The sequence below is a fragment of the Punica granatum genome, chromosome 8 (genome assembly GCF_007655135.1).
Source record: "Punica granatum isolate Tunisia-2019 chromosome 8, ASM765513v2, whole genome shotgun sequence".
NCBI lineage: Eukaryota > Viridiplantae > Streptophyta > Magnoliopsida > Myrtales > Lythraceae > Punica > Punica granatum.
The window spans coordinates 8531000-8552023 of NC_045134.1; the positions used below are offsets into that span (position 1 = coordinate 8531000).

The 21024-nt window shown below is 35.9% G+C and overlaps 1 protein-coding gene across 8 annotated transcripts; it reads right to left on the reverse strand.

Annotated features, from left to right (window-relative positions):
* Nucleotides 1-2913: 2913 nt before the first annotated feature.
* LOC116189310 (disease resistance protein RPP4-like) lies at nt 2914-17297 on the reverse strand. 8 transcript variants are annotated; one of them, XM_031518920.1, is made up of 12 exons: nt 16669-17297; nt 16325-16471; nt 13615-14734; nt 13229-13513; nt 6702-8878; nt 6302-6464; nt 6144-6228; nt 5443-5544; nt 5243-5367; nt 3927-3999; nt 3597-3756; nt 2914-3442 (listed from the first exon to the last, which is right to left on the reverse strand). In XM_031518920.1, exons 1-5 carry the CDS (start codon nt 17103-17105, stop codon nt 6824-6826), a joined length of 4044 nt encoding a protein of 1347 aa, XP_031374780.1. In that variant the 5' UTR covers nt 17106-17297; the 3' UTR covers nt 2914-3442; nt 3597-3756; nt 3927-3999; nt 5243-5367; nt 5443-5544; nt 6144-6228; nt 6302-6464; nt 6702-6823. The 8 variants fall into 8 exon arrangements, with proteins under 8 accessions (XP_031374780.1, XP_031374779.1, XP_031374775.1 ...); XM_031518919.1 differs by having other exon boundaries at nt 2914-3110; nt 3303-3442; nt 5243-5544; XM_031518915.1 differs by having other exon boundaries at nt 2914-3110; nt 3281-3442; nt 5243-5544.
* Between the last annotated feature and the right edge of the window lie 3727 nt (nt 17298-21024).

Sequence of the window (21024 nt, forward strand, 5' to 3'; positions counted from 1 at the left end):
TTTTTTCTTCTTCGGTAGATTCTTTTTTCTTTTAAAAAGTTACGTAACCCACTTCTACTTTTTATGATAGTAGTAGAGGGAACGTGCTTGTGGTACGCGGGAATATCATATATAAAGAAACTAAAAATTAAATAGCCATGGTGATATTTCAGTGTATATTTTTGAAATATTTTTAGTTAAGCTATGGAAAAATTACTTAAATGGAAGAAGAGAACAATTAAAGATGAAAATAAATTTACTCTATAAACTCACAATGCAAAAGAACGAAAATTGACGAAATAGAAAGTATCACAGTAAAATACAGAAGAGCGCGTTAAAGATGTTGGAGGAAAGAGAGTTTGAGAGGGAAAAAAAAATAGGGTGATAAGTTGAAGGGTGAAATTTGTGGGCAGTTATCAGTATTAAATTTACTATTATATCATTAATTCAATGGTCCTAATTAATTAAAGTATACGAGTCATGGGCGATTTGGAAATTAAAAGTGAGACAAAACCACCTCCTTGGGCTTTATAATATTAGAGAAGCAGAGATTAGATTTTCTCCTTTTTAAGTTTTTCAATTCTTTTCAACGTTTTAAAGATATTTATACTAACTCTATCTGCTATGGCTAATTTGATTATATTTATTTTTAATGTTATAATTTCGAACTTAATTATACATTTTATCCGCAACTCCAACGGATAACAATTGAAAACATCGAACTGATTTTGTTGAACTGAGAATTAGAGTTGCAAAAATGTACGAAAGCAATTAGGCAATCTGAGGGCTAGTGTAGTTTAAGGGAGGAAAACTGTGGTTTTAAAATGAAAAGGTGCAATACGATGAAGAAAAAAGAACTGAATAGGCCTAAAGTATCAGATTAGAAGGGATACTTAAAAGGTAGAAATTCAAGGATACTTTTGGTAGAAAACTTGAAGAAACACCACGGAGAGGGTTGTGGTTTTAGTCGAAATATACATTAATAATTAATGAGCATTAAAGAGATCAAAAATTGAAAAATTGGTCTGTAAAAATATAACAAATGTATCTGAATGGAAGGCCTATCTTTCCAATTGTTTTGCTTTTCTAAAATAATATTTTAGATTATGTGATTTCAACCTGAAACCCTACAAGATCGTGGATGAGCAACCAGCCTATATTAAACTTCTTTGTTTTTAGTTTCACAGAATAAAAATAATACTCCCCAACAGAAACTAAATTACTATGTTGACAAAATTAGACACAATTCCCGCCCAATGCGCGAATTTTCATCTAGTTTAATTTAAATAGCAAGGGGATGCAAAGACTCGGATAAGATAGCAAAGCAAGGAAGGTATTTGCTTTGCTTGGAGTTAATAAAAGAATTCCCCAGATAAATAAACCAAGGGTTCCAAAGTATGGTATCCCCGTAGCAAACACGTAAAGCTATGATATGGAATTATTCTAAATGCAATTACAATTTAAGAATACTGACTACGAAACTTAAAGGGAAAAAAGTCTAGTTAATTCCGAGCTCCGAGCTCAAGTATTGATGCGCAACTTAGTCTAAGTTGAGGTTCAAACACACCCGAGCCCAGTCACAGAGACAAAAAAGATTGGCCTTGGCAGCAGTAATAGGATGTAGTTGTCAATAACCGCCACATTTCTTTATGCTCTCGGACATGTTCAGTCATAATGGTGACGGTCCAATACAGTTCATCTATTAACAGTTAGATAAGAGTTTCACATACGTTCGTATGCTATTTAAACATAATATGTACATTGTAATATATGATGCCACATCTTGAATAAGAAAAAAGTGAATATTTTTTTCTGCAGAGCCTCTAGCTGAGTATTGCACAAGAGACAGACATATTTATCCATGCCGATGAGAGTCCAGCACATGGTTGAGCTAATACTTCTTTCTAAAGCTGTTTTTTTACTATATCGTCAGCCATTGCACCGCAGCTCGCTGAGCTTATTTGCAGAAGACTTTGCTTCAATTCTCAAACTCGAGTAAAAGTAGCTTGGTTGTTGCAGAGTGAGGAGCGTTGGAATTATCATGTAACCGGCAACATCAATATGTTCACGTGCATTTTACTTGGTATATATACGTGATGGTTGAACAGGTTTTTTCATCTTTGTTTTAGGTAGTCATTTCTTTTGAGGTATTATGGTATATCATTATTAAGTCTTCTTTCCGTCTTCTAATCGCCTGTCATGAGCGAACCTCTATATTGATTCATCTCATTAGTAATTAATTAATATCACAACAGTAATGGAAGAGAAATGTATGTGGTGAAGCTAGCAACATGCATTACAGAATATAAACAGAACGCTTGAAAGAGTACATAGTTCTTAGAGCACATCAGAGTCTACTGAATGAACCCAAAAGCAATAACGTGTGGTGCCTGCTATGAGCACTCTAAACTGGAGCTCGATCTACGAACATTAACCGTCCTTGAAGTGACTGAGCATCACTCCAAGACTATGTAACTTTATACAAGAGCGTCATTGCCTTCAGTAAGGAGGAGCTAAGTTACTTGAGTGGGCATATCTTGACGTTTAGCGCCCAAATTTGGAATTCTCGGAGGTTCCGCGAGATGGTTTATTCGGTTGAAGCTAATAAGTGCCGTCAACCCACCCTTTGTGTAATATTGGTATTATTAGTAGATCTGTTCCTGATATATGCTCTCTTAACACACACAGACTGGAAGTGAAACAGACGTAATAAATCAATCAAGAACAGTATCATCGTAAATAAACGACCATGCCCATAGTTTATTAATCCGTACTTTAGCCACTTCGAACGTGGAAACACTATCCATCACTCCATAGTAGTTGGCTTCTCCCAATCAATGTGCACATGGAAACGCTTTTCATTCAATGTGTGTATAATACAGAGCATGCACCCAAATTATTTTGTGTTTCAATTTTTTAATTAGGAAAATGATCTGCCTGGAGAATTGATGGCTGAACTTCCATTAATCCTTAAGCCACTTGAGACAATTGTTCGTGTTGAGCTTGACATCACGTATCAGAGATAAATGTTCTTCACTAGACATACTTCTATCAAAATTCTAACTCTTCGGAAAGAGAAAGTTCCAGCTCTTCTTCATCTTTCTTTCCATTATTCCAGGATAGATAATCACCTGCAATTGAATGGCAAACCAAACTGTGAATTTCTGTTGTTCATCAACCAGCTAAGACCAGCTAAGAAACTGCATTTTCTCCTCGATCTTAGGGTACTTTGGGTAATTTCAGTATTAAGGAAGACAATGAAGAGGATGAGGAGAAATGGATGATATCCTTATGAACATACATTACAATTCTTCATCGCTTACTGGTAACAATAAGTTTGAAGATAAGAAAAGGAAAAAGGATCCATCCTTCAAGCCTCCATCAACTATCAATCATTTTCAGCTCAGTTTGACGGATGAGAAACAAGATCTTATCCATGACAAAAGCTAATTAGCTCCTTCCCCTGAAAAGCAAAACCAAATTTAGCTCCCAAAAGCATATCATCTCTGAGCCATTAGAGAAGACCATCTCCCATCCACAACCAAAAGGCCCTCACAAGTCCACCTCAGCAAAAAAGAAAAAATGGAATATCAAATTCAGCTCAAAATATGACTTACAAGTAGAGAGCCAAGGTGCGTGAACCAAATGACGTTTCCTCTCCTTTACTCGTACCGTTCTGCTGAAACTGGTTGAAGTGATCAAACCCCTTTCTTCCATTAACCGAACTGAGTCGGATCCGATAGGGTATGTCATCTCCAATTTTGATTTCGTCCGTTCCTTAACCAGAAATCAATTTGTACGATAAAAGATTATTCAACTCGGCATCGATATTCTCTAGAGGGAGGACATACTGCAAAATTCAGCTAAGTATGATACCATCTCAATTTATATTCTTTTGTAAAATGAAACAAAAAGAACTTGAATTAGATAAAACTAATTGCAATTACCAGCCGAAGCTACAACGGTAAGGCTGCAACTGTGAGTAAAGGTCTCTCGTACTCCAATGCAGATGAATTTCACCTGGTAAAAACTTTAGAAATTGAGATTAACCAGCAAAGCAAAAAATCTGGGAAGGGCAGGCAGTAGGACAGTTGTAGTTGTAAGGCTATTACTGATAATGTCTAGAAAACTCGGGTTTCTCATCGTGTGGTCTTCTCCCCTTCGTGACTGATTTATAAGCAATCTGCCAAATGGCACTGATTCACGGGCAGGTGCTGCATCTGCCCGTCTGTGAGGATAAGGAAAACAAAGTACTATGGACAGCTCCTCCTAAAGGGTTGTTCTCAGCGTCTGCCACATGGAATCACCTCAGAGCTAAAGAATCTGTTAAGCCTTGGCATAAGTTCCTATGGTCCTCCTCTCCATCTATTCCTAGGCACTGTTTTGTGTCTTGGCTGGCAATGAGGAATAGATTGAATACACTGGATAGAATCTCTCGATGAAGAGGGAATATAAATGTAGAATGTGTTGTGTGGAGAAATGGAGGAAAGTTGAGATCATCTTTTCTCTGGCTGCCCTTATTCTAGTAAAGTCCGGACTGAGGTGCTGCAATTGAATGGTGAATGTAGGAGGTCTCAAGACTGGAGTTTTGAGTTGAGGTGGGTGACTGAGAAGTACAGAGGGAAATCAATTCAGGCTGTAATGTATCCGCTTTACTGGCATACCCATCTACTTTGTGTGGAAGACAAGTACAATGTCTGTATATTTGCTGATGTGCCTCCTTCTATAACTAAGACAATTACATGTATAAAGCAAGTTGTGAAGGGAAGAATGTTTGGAGTAAAAAATCTGCAGCAAAGAGTGGAAGCTTGGGGCATAGTGTAGTATTCTGCTGTCTTTCTCTCCTTGTTTGGTTATTGATGTTAATGTCTAAATGTCTTTGACTGGGCCATAGGGGTTGGGTTGTGTGTATCCATTTCTCTGGCCCTTGAGTTTCATATGGTTTTGTTGGAGTTGGCAGTATGTTAGATGGCCGGGTTCTGATGATTACTTGATTCATTTTGGGGCAGTAATGAGAGGCAAAGCTTATGCATAAAAAAAAAAAAAAGGTCATTGAAAAATATGACTCTACTGCTGAGTGAACCCGTTGTGCTTAGACCCTATTGACCACCACTCACTCACTCCCACATAAGTAGTAAGATCCAAGCATTATATCAATATCTGGAATATCAAACTCAATTTCACAAACTGAAAGGCACAGGTCCAACTCAGAAAACAAAAACAATATCTGGAATATCAAACTTTATAACAAAATATGACTTACGAGTAGGGATCCATGGTGCTTCAAATCACGAACGGCTACCAATCTCCACTTGGGCATGAACCAAATAACCTTTGTCATTCGCTAGAACTGCTCTACCGAAATCACTAGTTAAAGTGATCAAACCCCTTCTTTCCAGCAACAGTAGTAAGTCAGATTCGATACTGTACATCATCTCCAATTTTGACATCTTCTGTCCTTACCAGAAATCGGAACTATAAGCGCATCACTCGGAGGCCAAAGAAGCTTTTAACGCATCCTTGACGGAGGCCATAGAAGTCTGTTTTTAATTTTGACGCCTTCGTCTTTTCAATAAAAAGTGCTTGTGTCAGGACATTCGATTCTCAGTGTTAAACCAAAAGAGCAACACGACTTATTGAGTATAAGAAAGTTGGAAAAACACCATACCTAGTACATGAATACTATTAACGCCTCGATCGTATATTAACCAAATTCTGAAAGCAAATATCAATATCCTTCTTTAGAAGAGCTCTGCCCTTGAGATAATATTTTGCACCATTCTCATTTTTCCTGATTAAGATTTTTGTTATGTTGTGAACAGCCTTAAACATAGACTCCACAATTGAACAATTAATAACGTCAAGTCGTCAATATCTAATTGTATTTCATTTTATTCTTCATCACTTAACGGGATGCAACCTTTAGCATCATGAAGAACTTTGAATAACCTTCGCTTATAAATTAATGTTCTCTTTCTGTTGTTTTACTTTCTTGTTCGCTCTTCTTATTGTCTTGTTCAGTATTGGAAATTAATGCTTTGTTCATTGTCAATCAAGAGGGCAAACTATGCTCATCCTGCTCATTGACAGAGCAGAGTCGGCATGCTCTCTAAAAGACAAAGGGGCAAGGAGAGATCAAACAGAATGGAGGATGGAAGAGAGACCTGCGGCGGTGGGTTTGACACCGAGAGCAACGCAAGGTGAGAACTGCTTTTCCTCCAACATCGGCAACCGCGATCTGCTGAGCACCTTTAAACACAAACGTCATATCATTCACAACACCATCCGTTCTATCTGTGCCAATGACAGAATAAAAGGGTACCTTCGGCCAACAATCTTGCAAGACAATCTGGCCGTATGTACATATATCAAGACGTCCATATGTATATATATATCTGCATACTACTATTTTCCTCCTCTGGGTAATGATGCTCACCAACTGTTCGATGAAAAGACCTCGGAAGAAGGCAACAGAGAAATAGTCCCTGAGACAAAAATTAAGAGCCGATGTAACTTCTATGAAGACGGCAACCCTACACTACACAGAGGAATGGCTTGAGGGTCGGCGGCATGGAAGCAGAGGGTGGACATGTGAAGATGGCAATCACGCAATGCGTGGGAAAGTTGAAACTAAACTTGCAGATAGAGAATGAAAGACATTATATTATATATATATATATATATCAAAATATAAAGGGAAAAAAAAAATAGTTGAAACTCACCGAGCAGAAAGCATCGAATGAGGAAGCGAATGACAATTATTTCTTGTAGGTCCTCTTCATCACGTACAGTCCAGATTGCGGTCACATGAATGAATCGGAAACAAGGCAGATCGACTTTTACATTATCCACTTTCAGCTGTCCAAGACCCGGATACTCCCAGCTGATCACAACCTCGTATGGTCACCCTTCGAAGGTTCATCATGCTCGGAATATGGGGTAATTGCTTGAGATTCGGACAAGAATTTATTTCAAGCACCTCCAAAGCTGGCAAGTTAGGCCCTAACTCTTTCAATGAACCGCAAGAACTAATGTCCAGTTTACGCAATGAGTCTAGCTCTCCGAGACCTGAGATCTCCACTACTCGGTCACAATTATGTATCCTCAACTCCTGTAGATTATTTAAGAGAGGCCACTTTACATTCCCCCAACCTGCTGGCGACTGAGGCCACAGCCATTTCAAGGACTTGCACGAGACAATGGATAACACTTCCAGGAATACTAGAAATCCCAGACCTTGAACGACCACCAGTTCTTTGCACTCTTCTAATTCCAACACTTGTAGAAACATTAAGCGCGATAGATCTGGTAATTTTTCTAGAGATATGCAAGAATTTAAGCACAGGGTTCTCAAACTTAGTGGCAGGCGATGCCCTATACTTTTCAATGACTTGCACGCAAAAATGAACAGCCCTTGCAGTGATACTAGCCCTCCAAGATCTGGAAGCTCCAACAATGCTTCGCAGGCAGCTATTTTCAAGACTTTTAGGCTCTCTAGGTGTGAGAGATCCGGCAATTTCTGAACACAAGTGCAATCTGTCAAATCAAGCATCTGTAAACTTCCTGGCACCCGAAGGCCATCAAGCATGCTGAAGTCAAATTGTAGCACCAAGGTTTCCAACTTCTCTAATTCTCCGACCCCAAGACTTTCGAATCCATCTTTCCCAATGGAACACTTGAAGAATATTAAATAGGACAAGTTTTTCAAGTTGGAAAGACAAGGTAGTTTTGCATCTTCTCGCAAATGCTCAAGAACCAGAGTTGATAAACTGGATGGGAGTTGTGGAATCCAAAGCAGATTAGGGCAACCCAATATAAGCGTACTGAGCTGAGAAACACTGTCCAATAATCCCGTTGGTAGGGTCCTAATATCTGGAATACGTACTATGATGCATTTTTTTGCACCAACTGGATACCAATGGGATGGAGAACATGGTCTAAATGTGCTGCAATCTGTCAACTCTTTGACGTTGTGCCCAGGAAGAATGTCTAGGTTGAAACCCAATGGCCTTCTCTCTCCTGGATTACTTAACACCACATCAGTTAGGTTCTTCATATTTGAGAGATCATCTGGGATTCTCTTTAGCATCTCCGACTGACATGATATTCTGGTCAAACTGGCGGGAAGCCTGGGTAGTTCCTCGAGATTGTTGCACTCCCATAACAAAAGACTTTTGAGTGAAGAAAGCTGACTGATCGTCGAGGGCAAAAGGCGTATTTTGCTCATATTCAAGTTCAAGCCTCTCAAGCGGGACAACTTCCCAATTTCAGTTGGGATTTCTCCTTGCAAACGGCTCCAACTTGCATTCAGCTCTTTCAATTCCTCTAGATTCCCGATTGAATTAGGTAACTCCAAGAGACCTGTGGATGATATATTCAAAGTAGATAAAGATTGTAGATCCCCAAACGAGTCCGGTAGTTTTTGAATCTCGGAGCAACCCCCCAAAGAGAGGTACTCAAGCTTCTTAAGGCGTCCAATGGAATCAGGTAGTCTCTCTATCTTGGTATTCTCCAATGAGAGGCGTTTGAGTTTCCGCAGTCTCCCGATTGTGTCTGGTAGTCTCGCAACGCTGACACCCCAAACCTCGAGGATCACCAAAGATCCCAGGTTACCGATTGATTCAGGCAAAGGAGCGAAAGGATAGGCACTGCCTCTTAGGAAAAGCTCCTGTAAGGCTTCAAGATAACCGATTTCTTCGGGCAGACCTCGAAGAGACTTACAATTCTTTAAATTTAAGTGCTTCAAGCTCTTTAGATTGCCAATTGAGCCGTCCATTTCCTCCAATTTCTCACAACCCTGTAGAATCAACCTCTCTAGGTTCGTATATTTTGATAAATTGGGGATCCTTGATATCCTTTTGCACCGAGAAAGATCTAGAACAGCTAAACTGTCTCCAACCTGAACAAACCAAAATGAATTTTGAAATAAAATTATTAGAAACCGCCAATGTGCAGATGCCATGCATATATATAAGAGAATAAATTAAAGTAAATTTTCCAACTAAAAGAGACGGAATTATTTACATTAATATATAATTATATATATATGAAAATAAAGTCTGAGCAGAATTTTCATGTCATTACATAATCAAAAATAAGAAACGAAACTCTCTCGTTTTGCCACATCATCATTTATATTTAAGAAAAATTTTATAATCTTTTATCAAAGAAAATATTGTCATATAGATTGTCCACATATATCAAATGGAATATATATGCATAATACACAAGGCAAGAATATGCAGTAGAATATATATACTAATATATAGATTATATACAACATATTATAGCATAATAAGAACATTATAATTTGCATATTGTTTACACATATCCAACGAAATATATATACATAATACACAGGGCAAGAATATGTAGTAAAAAATATACATATATATAACCCAAATATAGATTTTATACAGCATAATATAGCCTAATAAAGACATTATAATAGATGCGGTTTGCGTTATACCAAAAAAAATATATATATATTTATAGAGAGAGAGAGAGAGAGAGAGAGAGAGAGAGAGATTACACAATACACATGATTATATATTGCTCCTACCAATATATAATATAAATTGTATATTGTATCATTCTCCAACAACCAAAGCAGTGATTTCGATGGACAAGCGATATTGCTATATAACATATATTATATCCAATATAATTTCCATGAAATCTTTTATATATATCACCATATAATATTATCTTTATGAATATATATATGTACATACGGGGGAAGAAAAGGGGAAGCAGAACCGGACAATTGTATTTATAATTCTCAACCTCATTTTGCCCTTCTCCAAGTCTGTCTTTTTCTCGATTAAATTTTGATTTGTTGATTATTGTATTTATAAGTTTTTTTAATGTAAATTGAAAACTAATTATTTCAATATTGATTGTTTTGACGGAATCTTTATTCTAATTCTATTATAGATGTCACTTCAATTATGGTAATATTTATAATTTCTATGCCTTAAATATTTCATTGTTATTTCCATTTCATAATTTAATGGAATCTTTCTTCCATGAACTTCAAGTCAGTAGTTTTATTATTTATTCTTATTCTTTGGTAGAATTTTGATTTGTAGAATGAATTTTTAATGCAAATTTCAAACTAATTGCTTCGGTATTGATTGTTTTAAGATTTTTATTCCCCTTGCATTAAGGATGGTGTTGCTTAGGTAATTGAAATTTTGCAATACTTCTTTTTGTTAAATTCATCTTTTCACACATTTATATGAGAATTTTTTATTTTCTTTGAATTGATATATTTGCTCACATATTTTAATTCAATTCTATTCTTTTCACATATGTCTCATATCTCAATTTTCTTTAATGACTTTATAATTCGTGTATATATTTATAACATTTTTCTCTACCAAAATAATTAAGAGATTATTTGTACGGTCCATGTGCAACGCACAAGTATTCAACTAGTTATTCTTAAAGTCATATTTTTAGCTAGATTTTAAATTAATTTATTGGCCACAGGTAAAATTTTCAAAAATTATAAATAAGTATGAAAGTAGTGTACGCACAAACAGGCATATACATATATATACACACACACACTCTAGGGTGCAACACCTGCCCGATGTCGCAAATCGTAAAATTTTTCTTTAATTTTTTATTTATCATAATAATTTGCGTAATACCCAATATAGAGTATAACTGAAATTAATGAAAAAATTCATATGAATTCTCTATTGATGATAAATAATTCAAATTTATAAAAAAATTGTTCTAATTAATTTTATACTTTGTAAAAGCCAATATTTCGGCAAGATAATCTTAAATTGAATTTTTAATATTGTCACAACCAATTGGTATGGACAACTTTTTTAAAAGCCACCTTTGAAAGAATCCAGTCTCTTCAATTGAAAACAAAACCAATAAAAATAACAAGGAAATAAAAAAAAATAAGAGGGGAGTGGTTGTGTAACGCTTATTGACCGAAGGTATAAGTTTTTGAAATCTATTTCAATAATCAATAAGCTTTAGGAATACTTATATTGGTAAAAATCTTTTCCAACATATTTTGACTGTTGGTATACCTCTAATAATCCTATCCCAATAAACATCAATATATACTTCTCAATATATCTCATTAGTAGAGTATACATGTGTGCTAATGATTTATAAATTTGTCAGTATAGACTCTCTATACCAACAACTCATCTTCTATTGGTATAGATTTTGTTCATATATGTCATTTTTATTTTGTGGTGTACTAATTAATGATGGAAAAAATTAGAAGTAAAAGGAAGTTTTTTTTAGATCGGAAAATAATACGCCTAAAGATTAGTGGTTCCGGTCCCATTGAATTAGCCAAGAACGAACGGAAAATTTAAAGAAAGAAACACAAAAATGAAAAATGAAAAGAACACAGGAGTCAAAGAAATTGACCTATAAAAACCGATGTATTCTTTGGTTTTTACATTTTTTTCATTTTGATGAGAAAGATAATGAGGGCCTCGAACAATAAGGAAAAAAAAAAAGTAATGAAACTGACAAATTCTTTTCTTTTTATGACTCAGATAATCTATTTGTTTTTAATTTTAACTGATCTAATAGGACAAGATATGTATACGACAAAAAATCTTTCTGTTGTTTTGAACGGTAATGAGTAACAAAATGTATGATAAAAGAAATTATTTTATTCAAATGACATTAAATTAAAGAAAGTTGCGTACTCTTTCCACAATGCTCTAGAAGATGCAAGTTTATAGTATTTAGATTTAGATTTAGGTTTAGGTATATATATATGTACATATATTTTATGTATGCTATTACAAATGACATTTGCTTATGGAATTAGGAAATATAAAATGTCAAATACCTAAAAAAAAAAGGTCGAATGAAAATTCAAAAAAAATCTAGGTATATTAAAAGTATAGAATTAAGATTATGAAATATAGAAAAAATATATTTTCTTTTGAGCCCCACGGTTTCTTGTACAGACGTAGATTAGTGAATGTTAGTGAAACATATAGATATGTGCATGCTATCAGTGGGGGAAACTTCGAATTAATTTACTTAGACCAAACTTGATTTTGATCTTTTCATCTTGTCTGATAGATAAATGATATTTCTTAGACCAGAGAAATTTCTCCTCTCCTTTTTCCTAAATTCATCTGATGTAAGCAATCCAAAAAATGCAATTACCGATTGGTGGAATAATGTTACTTATTTAAAAATCGAATCGTTATACCTTTCACCTTACAATAGCAGAATAACAGAACAACAAGTAACAATGTGTAATAAAAATCGAGTTACTAATTATAATACTACATCTTGCATGTGTATATAGTAGAAATCAATCGTAGTACAAGTCCATCTTTCTTCGGGAACAGTTTTTATGCTTTTGAAAGATTCATTATTGATACCTTAAAAAAAATGGGGTTCGGTAATTCTCTAATACAATTTCAAAATATGGACTTATTAATGAATAGATATAGATACATATATATCACTTGATTTTTCAGTACGCATATGTATACATATATATATATATATATATTTCAGATTTTATACTACAAGCTTGTAGTCGTCTTTCTTAGCTGATTAAATCATTCAATGCTTACGTTTATATTTCTGGGTCAAAACACATCTCGATAATAAGTGGAACAAATTTTCAATTAAACTAATGAAAATATTATTTTTTTGGGTCCCCATTGGTTCTTTTTTCCCTTTCTTTTTGTTGGGTACAATCTTATTGTTATGTGATTTTTAGCTTAATCATGTGAGTGCATTATTTATATTGCAATTAGCTATATCATCAAAGTTTAATTTTCAAGACGATATTTTACAATTATTAAAAAAAAATCCTGTTATTGCTATACTGAACTATGTCTATATTACGCACATAATTCAATTTTTCATCATTTAATTTATATTTTTTGGATACCAATATACGTACACTTAATTCAAAAATATAGCAATGCTTCTTTAACATTTATATATATATATATATATATATATATTGGTTAATACAAAGGAGGCCTAAAGTCTAGTATAATGAAAGAGAAATTAAATAACTAGTAAAGGGGCACGGATAATCCAATTAGGTATCAAATCTGCGACCTCTAAGCCAATAGGCTGAAGTGCGTACTTTTGCTCTTTTGATTCTTTACCATATATATTAAATCGTACTTGATCAGATTATGGATGTATATAGGAACGGAAGAGAATAATTGTGAAAACTTAAATATATAGCATTGCAAATGCTTCTTTATGTTGTGCGTACCTCCATTTTACTCCATCCTTGCTCATTGATGTCGCTGCCTGAGAGATCTAAAATGGCTAGCCTCTTCAAATTTAGATTGGTAGCCTGAAAATTCAAAGGACAAGAATGCCAAGATAGCCATCTTAACTTTGTAAACTGATACTCGAAATCCCCAATAATATTAATCTTGTCCAACTGAAGGAACCTTAGGTTCCGTAGATTTTTGAAATGGTCATCCATAAGATTGCAATTTTGCATTAGAGCATCACCGAAAAACGGAGGCAGTACTTCGATTTTTGCAGTTCCCTACAAGAAAGGAGAATTTGTATATTGAGAACAATAGCAAGAAATTCCTTTAAGAAAGAACATTTTATGTACAATGTGTTTTTAAGCCGGCGTATGATTACCTCTTTTCCTTCTAGTATGTTCCAGGCTTCCTTACGATCCCACAATCGACTATGCTTCCCAAAATCTGTTATATTCTCCATACAAATAATTTCTCTTCCAAGATCTCTGAGATGGTCATGCATCCATAATTCATTACCGTCCATCACCTTTATGATAGATTTTGATATTAACTCATTCATTCCTATCTCCGGACGAAACCCACAAGACTCCCACATATAAATTGCATTTTTCAAATTTATGTTAGTCGGTAGGCAAGCGATGTCAAGAAATATTTCCTTTGTCCGAAACTTTAGGGCTTCATAGCTTATCAATAAAGTTTCATGTATGTTATCACGGGGAATCCTCACCAACATACTTCGGTTGTCTTCCCACGCTTCTTTATGTTTGCCGCAAAGATGTGAACCTATGACCTCAAGAGCTAAAGGAAGTCGTCCAATAACAGAGATAGCTCCTTTTGCAAGATCGAGGAACTCAATAGGAGGATAATCCATTTTAAAAGCATGCCTCGAAAATAGTTGCAAAGCTTGTTCGAAATTCATTTCTTTCATTTCCAAAAGTTCTATAGACTTCTTCCCACTACCATCTTTCGATTGCTCTTGCTCAACTGCTAGCACACTTATATCCCTTGTTGTGATAATTATCCTACTCCCTGAAGAATACCAAGTTGAACTTCCAGCTAGACTCTCAATTTGCTCCTTTTTATCCACATCATCGAGAACTATGAGAACTTTCTTATCCCGACATGATTCTTTGAGGACCTTGATCCCAACATCAGTATCTGAAATAGCTCTAGAATCCTTCGGTAGAAGATCACGTTTTAGCCTTCTTTGCAGATGTTCAAGGCCATGTTTTGAAGACTCCCGAATTTGTGCCAGAAAACTACAACCATCGAAGTGCACAGAGAGTTGATTGAACAGAGTCTTGGCAAGAGTCGTCTTGCCACTACCGCCTATTCCATAAATTCCCACGTATCGTACCCCATGAGCTTGAACATCTAAGTGGTTCAACATGATTTCAACTTCTTTGTCCATTCCAACTAAATGGTCTGTCACAATCCTGTCTTTAACCTTCAAGTTAGCCAGGACCTCTTTGACAATTAATTTGCATAGTTCACCATGACTGCCATATTCAAAGGGGGGGAAAAAAGGAACTACGATGAGGAAGAGAAGATCAACTAACAACATATGTTGCTTCCATAATCGTCGCGTTTGACAAAATATAATGCAACTAAAAATCATAATCTCAGCAGTTACAATCATCGTCACTATGGACGACACCATTATACTACAAATATTACCAATTCAAGCCAAACTTATCAATTTTTTCAAAATTATTTTCATAGATAGAAAATAATATTTGTCTACTAAATGGCGGGATTTAGTAATAGAGGTGTAAATAAGCCAAGCCGAGCCCGAATATACTACGCTCGAGCTCAGCTAGTTTATTAGTTCGCGAGCTTGGGCCTAAGCTCGAGCTCGCGCGAGCCTAACTCTTCGAGCTTGGGCTTGACTTGTTGCATTTAGCGAAGGTTCGGCTTGACTTGTTGCATTTAGCGAAGGTTCGGCTTGACTCGTATAGGCTCACCACGCCAGCAGAGCTCAACTCGTATAAGGTTCGTGAGCTCAAACTCGTATAGGCTCGTGAGCTCAAGCTCGCATGGCCTTAAATTGGACTACCGTAATAACTCATAATATATATATATATAAGAAATATATATAACTTATAATATATATATATATATATATATATATAAAGCGCATTTAGGCTCGTGAACTTCATGAGCCGTATACCATTGAGCTTGGCTGGGCTCGTTTAACTAGCGAGGTCAAGCCGAGCCGAGCTCGAGCTTTATAAGAGCGAGCCGAATTTGAGTTTTCATCGAGTCGAGCCCAAACTATTCGCGAATGTCTCGGCTCATTTACACCCCTAGTTAGAAATGATGCGTGGCAAATTGGATCAATAGAATATCCCCTCTAACGAACTGTTGGTATTTCCTAGAGAATCAAAATCAGATCGTGCAGAGTCGGCCTTTCTCCTTAATTCAAATATCTCAAGACTCTTGCAGATCTTAAATTAACGGAGTACTAAAGTTTTCTCTGTTTTTCTTTTTTTTTTATTCCTTTTCATATGCGAGTTCTCAAGTCCTCTATGTGAAGAATGATACAAGTTCTGCGAAGTGCTTCAAGGACCAAGCGATGTGTTGACGCCTCTTATGGTCCCTGCATCAGTTCAGGAAAATTCTTCCAACGGCTTTTATGTGCCCAAAAATTCAGAAAAATTGTCAAAGGCCCATGGTTACGCACCACTTGACTAATCAGGTGCTCGATCTAGGCAGCAATCTCAATTTTTTATTGATTGATCAGGCCTTGGTAAAGGCCTAGGCGCTTATATATATATCATGGACTAGATTCCTTCAACCAGGCCATTAATCTATAATTTAAACTATTTTTTTTGCATTTCTTTTCACTCCATAGAGCAATCAATGGATATGGAATACTAAATTCTGATTCCATCACTATTCCACACTGTGAAAAACTGTCATGTAATAAATTGATGCAATTTCTGTTTAACATTTTGGTATTCCTTTTAAATTTTGAATACTGGTTTTTGAAGATCGCTCAGAAACTCTGTCGAAAGATAAAGAGATCACAAACATGAAAATTAGGGTGCTTTATGAAAAGAAAAGGTAATATTAAACCAATTACATACCCTGTACGTCTTACTTCCCATCCTTTTATCTTGGTAACCTCCGTAAGAGCTTTCTCCTCTTTACTGTTTGATGATTCCCGGCCGCTGATCTCAACCACATCCTTGAGTGCCTTCTCCCTCTTCTCTTCGACGTTTTCTTTCTCGTGTCTGCCCAAAGCATCATTTAATTGTAACCATAATGACTCCTTTATGATTTTCTTTTCAATTTTGAATATGATTTATGGGAGACCGCTAAGAATTTTGCTCAGAAGAGGAATAAAATTACAAACATGGAAAATAGAGTGCTTCATGAAAATAAAAATCTGACAACTTATTCAACGGAAGAGTATAAAGTAATTACGTACCCGGTGCCATTTGATAATTCCCACCCGCTGATCTCGACCACCTCCTTCAGTGCCTTCTCCCACTTCACCTTCTCACCGTGTTTGTCCAAATCCTCGCGATAGAGAGGTGTTTTGAGTTTTACATCATCAGGAGTCACATCGTAAAAAACAGGCATAATCTTCTTCTTCTTCTCCACCATTTCTGCTAGCTCGCGGAGGCACCATTTGCTTTCAGCATAACGCTTAGAGAAGATGGGTATGCAGACGATGGAGTTGTTGATAGCTCTCAGGATCTCCTCGATCTTTTCACCAGGACGAATCTCTTCATCATCTCTGAAGACACGGACTCCCGCATCTACCATGGTGTGATAAAGGACGTCCGTGAAACCTTGTCGAGTATCTGGGCCCCTAAAACTCAGGAACACCTGATACTCAGCTCCTGGTATGTCCGAGCCCATTTGTCCAGGAACAAGTTGTTTGCGAGTGATGGTTGAGAGATTTCAAAGAGCGCAATGAAATTGAAGGTGCAGAGAAGTGATGATGATAAGAGAGAAGTCTCAACGTTTAATTTAAATTAGCAAGAGGAGGCTAAGACTCGGATAAGATAGCAAAGCAAGCAAGGAATCTGCTTTGCTTGGAGTTAGAAAAAGAATGCAACAGATAAATAAACCAAGGGTTCAAAAGCATGGTATCCGCGATTTCTTTTATGCTAGGTTAAGAGTGGTGAAGACTATAAGTATAGGATAAAGTGGATAAGAAGAAATAAAGGCCAAAGCGAACGTGTAAGCTATGATCTGGAATCATTCTAAATGCAATTGTAAATAAGAATGTGAAACTCGAGAATTTTGACTCACACCAACATAGATATTATATATATATATAGTAGTAATTGGGCTGACTGTCAATATGGGCTTGAAAAAACATCAAGCCCACATGGCCCCTTAGAAGCCCATTATCCCCCACATGGCCCCCTTTTAAGGGACACCGACGTACTTGTACATAGTGTATAATTCACATAATAAATATAAATAGATAAATAGATGGCATTTTCATACATATATACTTATATAGAATGTATATTATATATAGATTTATTTTTCTTTTCTGCAAGTGCTTTAGAACAATTGGAAAAGGAAAAATAATACTAAAAAGAAATGGAAACAAAATAATTGACTTGATTAGGGCATTTGGCTTCTTAATGGTGGAACTTGCCCATACCGAATTCACTCCTCTCTTTCTTTTATACTAATCAGCCGAGCAAAGACGAGCAAAGATGAACTAATGTAACCTGCAACATTAGTACTTGGATTTGGTGGCTGAAGAGATTTTTCCATCTCTGTTTAGGCATTCATTTCTTTTGAGGGTATTATGGTATATCGACTCTTCTTTTAGCCTTCAATTGCTAGTCCTGAGAAAACGTCTGATTTTGGTTCCATCTCAATAGTAAGGAATATTACAACAGCAATGCAACATAAATGAAATATGATTGAAGCTAAACAAAAAAATGCAGTTACAGAATATGCCCAATAGCTGTGTGGTGCTTGCTATGAGCTCTCCAAATTCGAGCTTGATCTTCGAGCAGAACTGTCTTTAAGTGAGTGAGCATCACCCCCAACGAACTAAAGTTAGTAACTGTTCATAAACCAGATCATTGTTGCCTTCGGTAAACTGGCGCTATTTTACTCGAGGAGGGAAAGAAAAAGAGAGCGACAAAAACAAATTGGAACCTCATGGGGCCAGGGCAGCATCATCTTTAATAGCCATGGCATTGATCTTAGTTTTCAGCTTTGGGCTGAGCGCAAACAGACAAGACCTTATAGATTTTCGGGTGGACATGCATCTCATCATATGATGAGAGCTCGGACATTCGACCAAAATCCAATCTCTGACAGAATGGCATCAAGTGCTACACCGGCTGAAGCCAGAGCAGACAACTGACTCTAATCTGATTGTAACTTTTACTTCAGTCTGGCATATCTTGACGTCTAGCACTTGAATTTGCAACTCTATCTACAGTAAGGCAGTTGATGTTTGTAACGTTTTTCAGCTATCAATGAAGAGCTCTACTGATTTCACCAAAAAAAGAATTTGCAACTCTCTCGGAGGTTCCACAAATGGTTTGATCAGTTAATCTTAAAGCTAATAACTGCAATCAAGCCACCCTGAGAGTCTGAGTAACGTTGGTACCTTAAGTGGATTTGTTCTCGATAGATATGTGACCCTTTGAAATGATATATCCAATAGCTTATTAGACAAATGAGCCTTAAAAAACTGAATAAATCCAATAATTTCATTTTTCAATAATTTTGCATAATTCTCGAATAATTTTTTCAATAATCATAAGTTGATCAAAGCGCCAAATAATTCGTATGGTGGAAAGGATTTTATAAATCAAATCTGTTTTCCATTAAAATCAATATAATTCGATATCCCAATAATTTCCAATAGTAAACAATACTGTGGGAATCTGAAAAATCTTAAAAACCTCTATAGTTTGTCCATTTTTGAAGCATGTGGTGGAGAGTAGGAGTCAAATGTTCTACTCTCACCCTACCTCCATACAAAATATACATACTCATTATAATATTACACAATTTATACGTACATAAATACAATAAATAATTAAAGCAACAATATAATAATAATATATTGTATATGGAGTTGCTTCCCACTTTTCTTAACACATATTTGCCATGTATAAATTCAGTGACCCATGGAATTGGAGGAGATATTTCCTCATTTATCACTGTTGCTGGGACTACAAAGAACAGAACAGGACCGGACACCAAAAATAAGAAAGAAAACAAAAACAAAGAATGAGTGTCGCGTAAAAGTGAGTGAGAGCAATTCTCATAGAAAAAAAAATGGAAAAGGACAAAAAATCTCTTGTGATTTGAAATCGGGACAAATCGCACCATATTCTTTTATTTGAGACAATTAACCCCCATGTGATTTACTCCGTTAGACATAGAGGGCTACGACGTTAATATTTTTTTCATTTTCAGTCCTCAATTTTTAGCCTTTTAATCATTTTGGTCTTAAATCTTTTTTATCATTCATATCCTCAACTTTTCATTTTGTTTCATTTTAGTCCTATAAAGAAAAATCGAAAGAAGAGGGGGTCGAGGACACCGGCGACCTCGGTGGAGGGGTTGGGGTCACCAAAGCTGAATGGGGTCCTCGACCCCTTCCCGCTTCGATTTTTCTTTATAGGACTAAAATGAAACAAAATGGAAAATTGAGGATATAAATGATAAAAGAAAAAAGATTTAGGACCAAAATGATTAAAAGGCTAAAAATTGAGGATTGAAAATAAAAAAATAACGTCGTAACTCTCTATGTCTAACGGAGCAAACTATAGAGGGTTAATTGTCCCAAATAAAAAACATTGTGTGATTTGCTCTGATCCCAAACTATAAGGGGAATTTTTGTCTTTTTCTCAAAAAAAAAAAAAAGAGGAGTGAGTGACACCAAGGGTGAGAGAGAACATCATGGACGAAACAAAGGGCCAGGACGAAGAACAAAATATTGAGGTCTCTCTGCCCTTGCCGATCTTCCCCATTCCCTTGTATATATTGACCTGCCTCTGTATGTTCCTCCTCCTCTCGGAGACAAAAAATCAGGAGAAGTTGAGCGTTCATTGCCTCATCAGCATATATAGTATAATCTCAAAAGAAGCTGAGATAACAAGAGAACACAACACTGACGTTCAAGCCGAAGGAATTAGCAGTAAGTTCATCACTTTTTTTACTCTCATTCCAAAACTTCACTGTGGAATTTAATTGCAAAACACCACCTGAAAGGAAATTATTACTAATAGTTAGTGATAAATGTTGTTTTCCTTTGCAGGAGCGAGTTCAAGCAAATTACTAGAACATTTTGCTTGAATATTGTCTGGCACCAAGCAAATTCAAGCTGAACTAATTAAGAGGCTCAGCGTAAAGAAAGCCCATCAGTTTTACTGATTCAATCCTTCTGTTGGAAAATAAGGATGCCATTCAGTGGAGATTTTTGCTTTTCTAAAGATTTCGTTGATACAAGATATGCAAAAAAAAGAGACAGATTATATACAGTTTGGAAACAACTTACTGATGTTCTTATCCTTTGAATTATCGCAGCAGATTCCCATAGAAGCTGAAATGAAAGAAGGAAAAAACGGAAAAAAAAAAAAAGAGCAGGGGTTAAGGTTGAGAGAGACTTAAGTTCGTCTCTGTGTTATTTCATTCATAACATTTCTTTAAAAGAAATTTTTGGCTACTTACTTTACATGATTGTTGTTCCCTTTTGCAATGGTTCCAACTAAGGTTTAAGTTGCATCTCCAAACTTTTTCAGCTGGTTAACTGTAGCATGTAAGTTAGTATATAACATGTAAATTA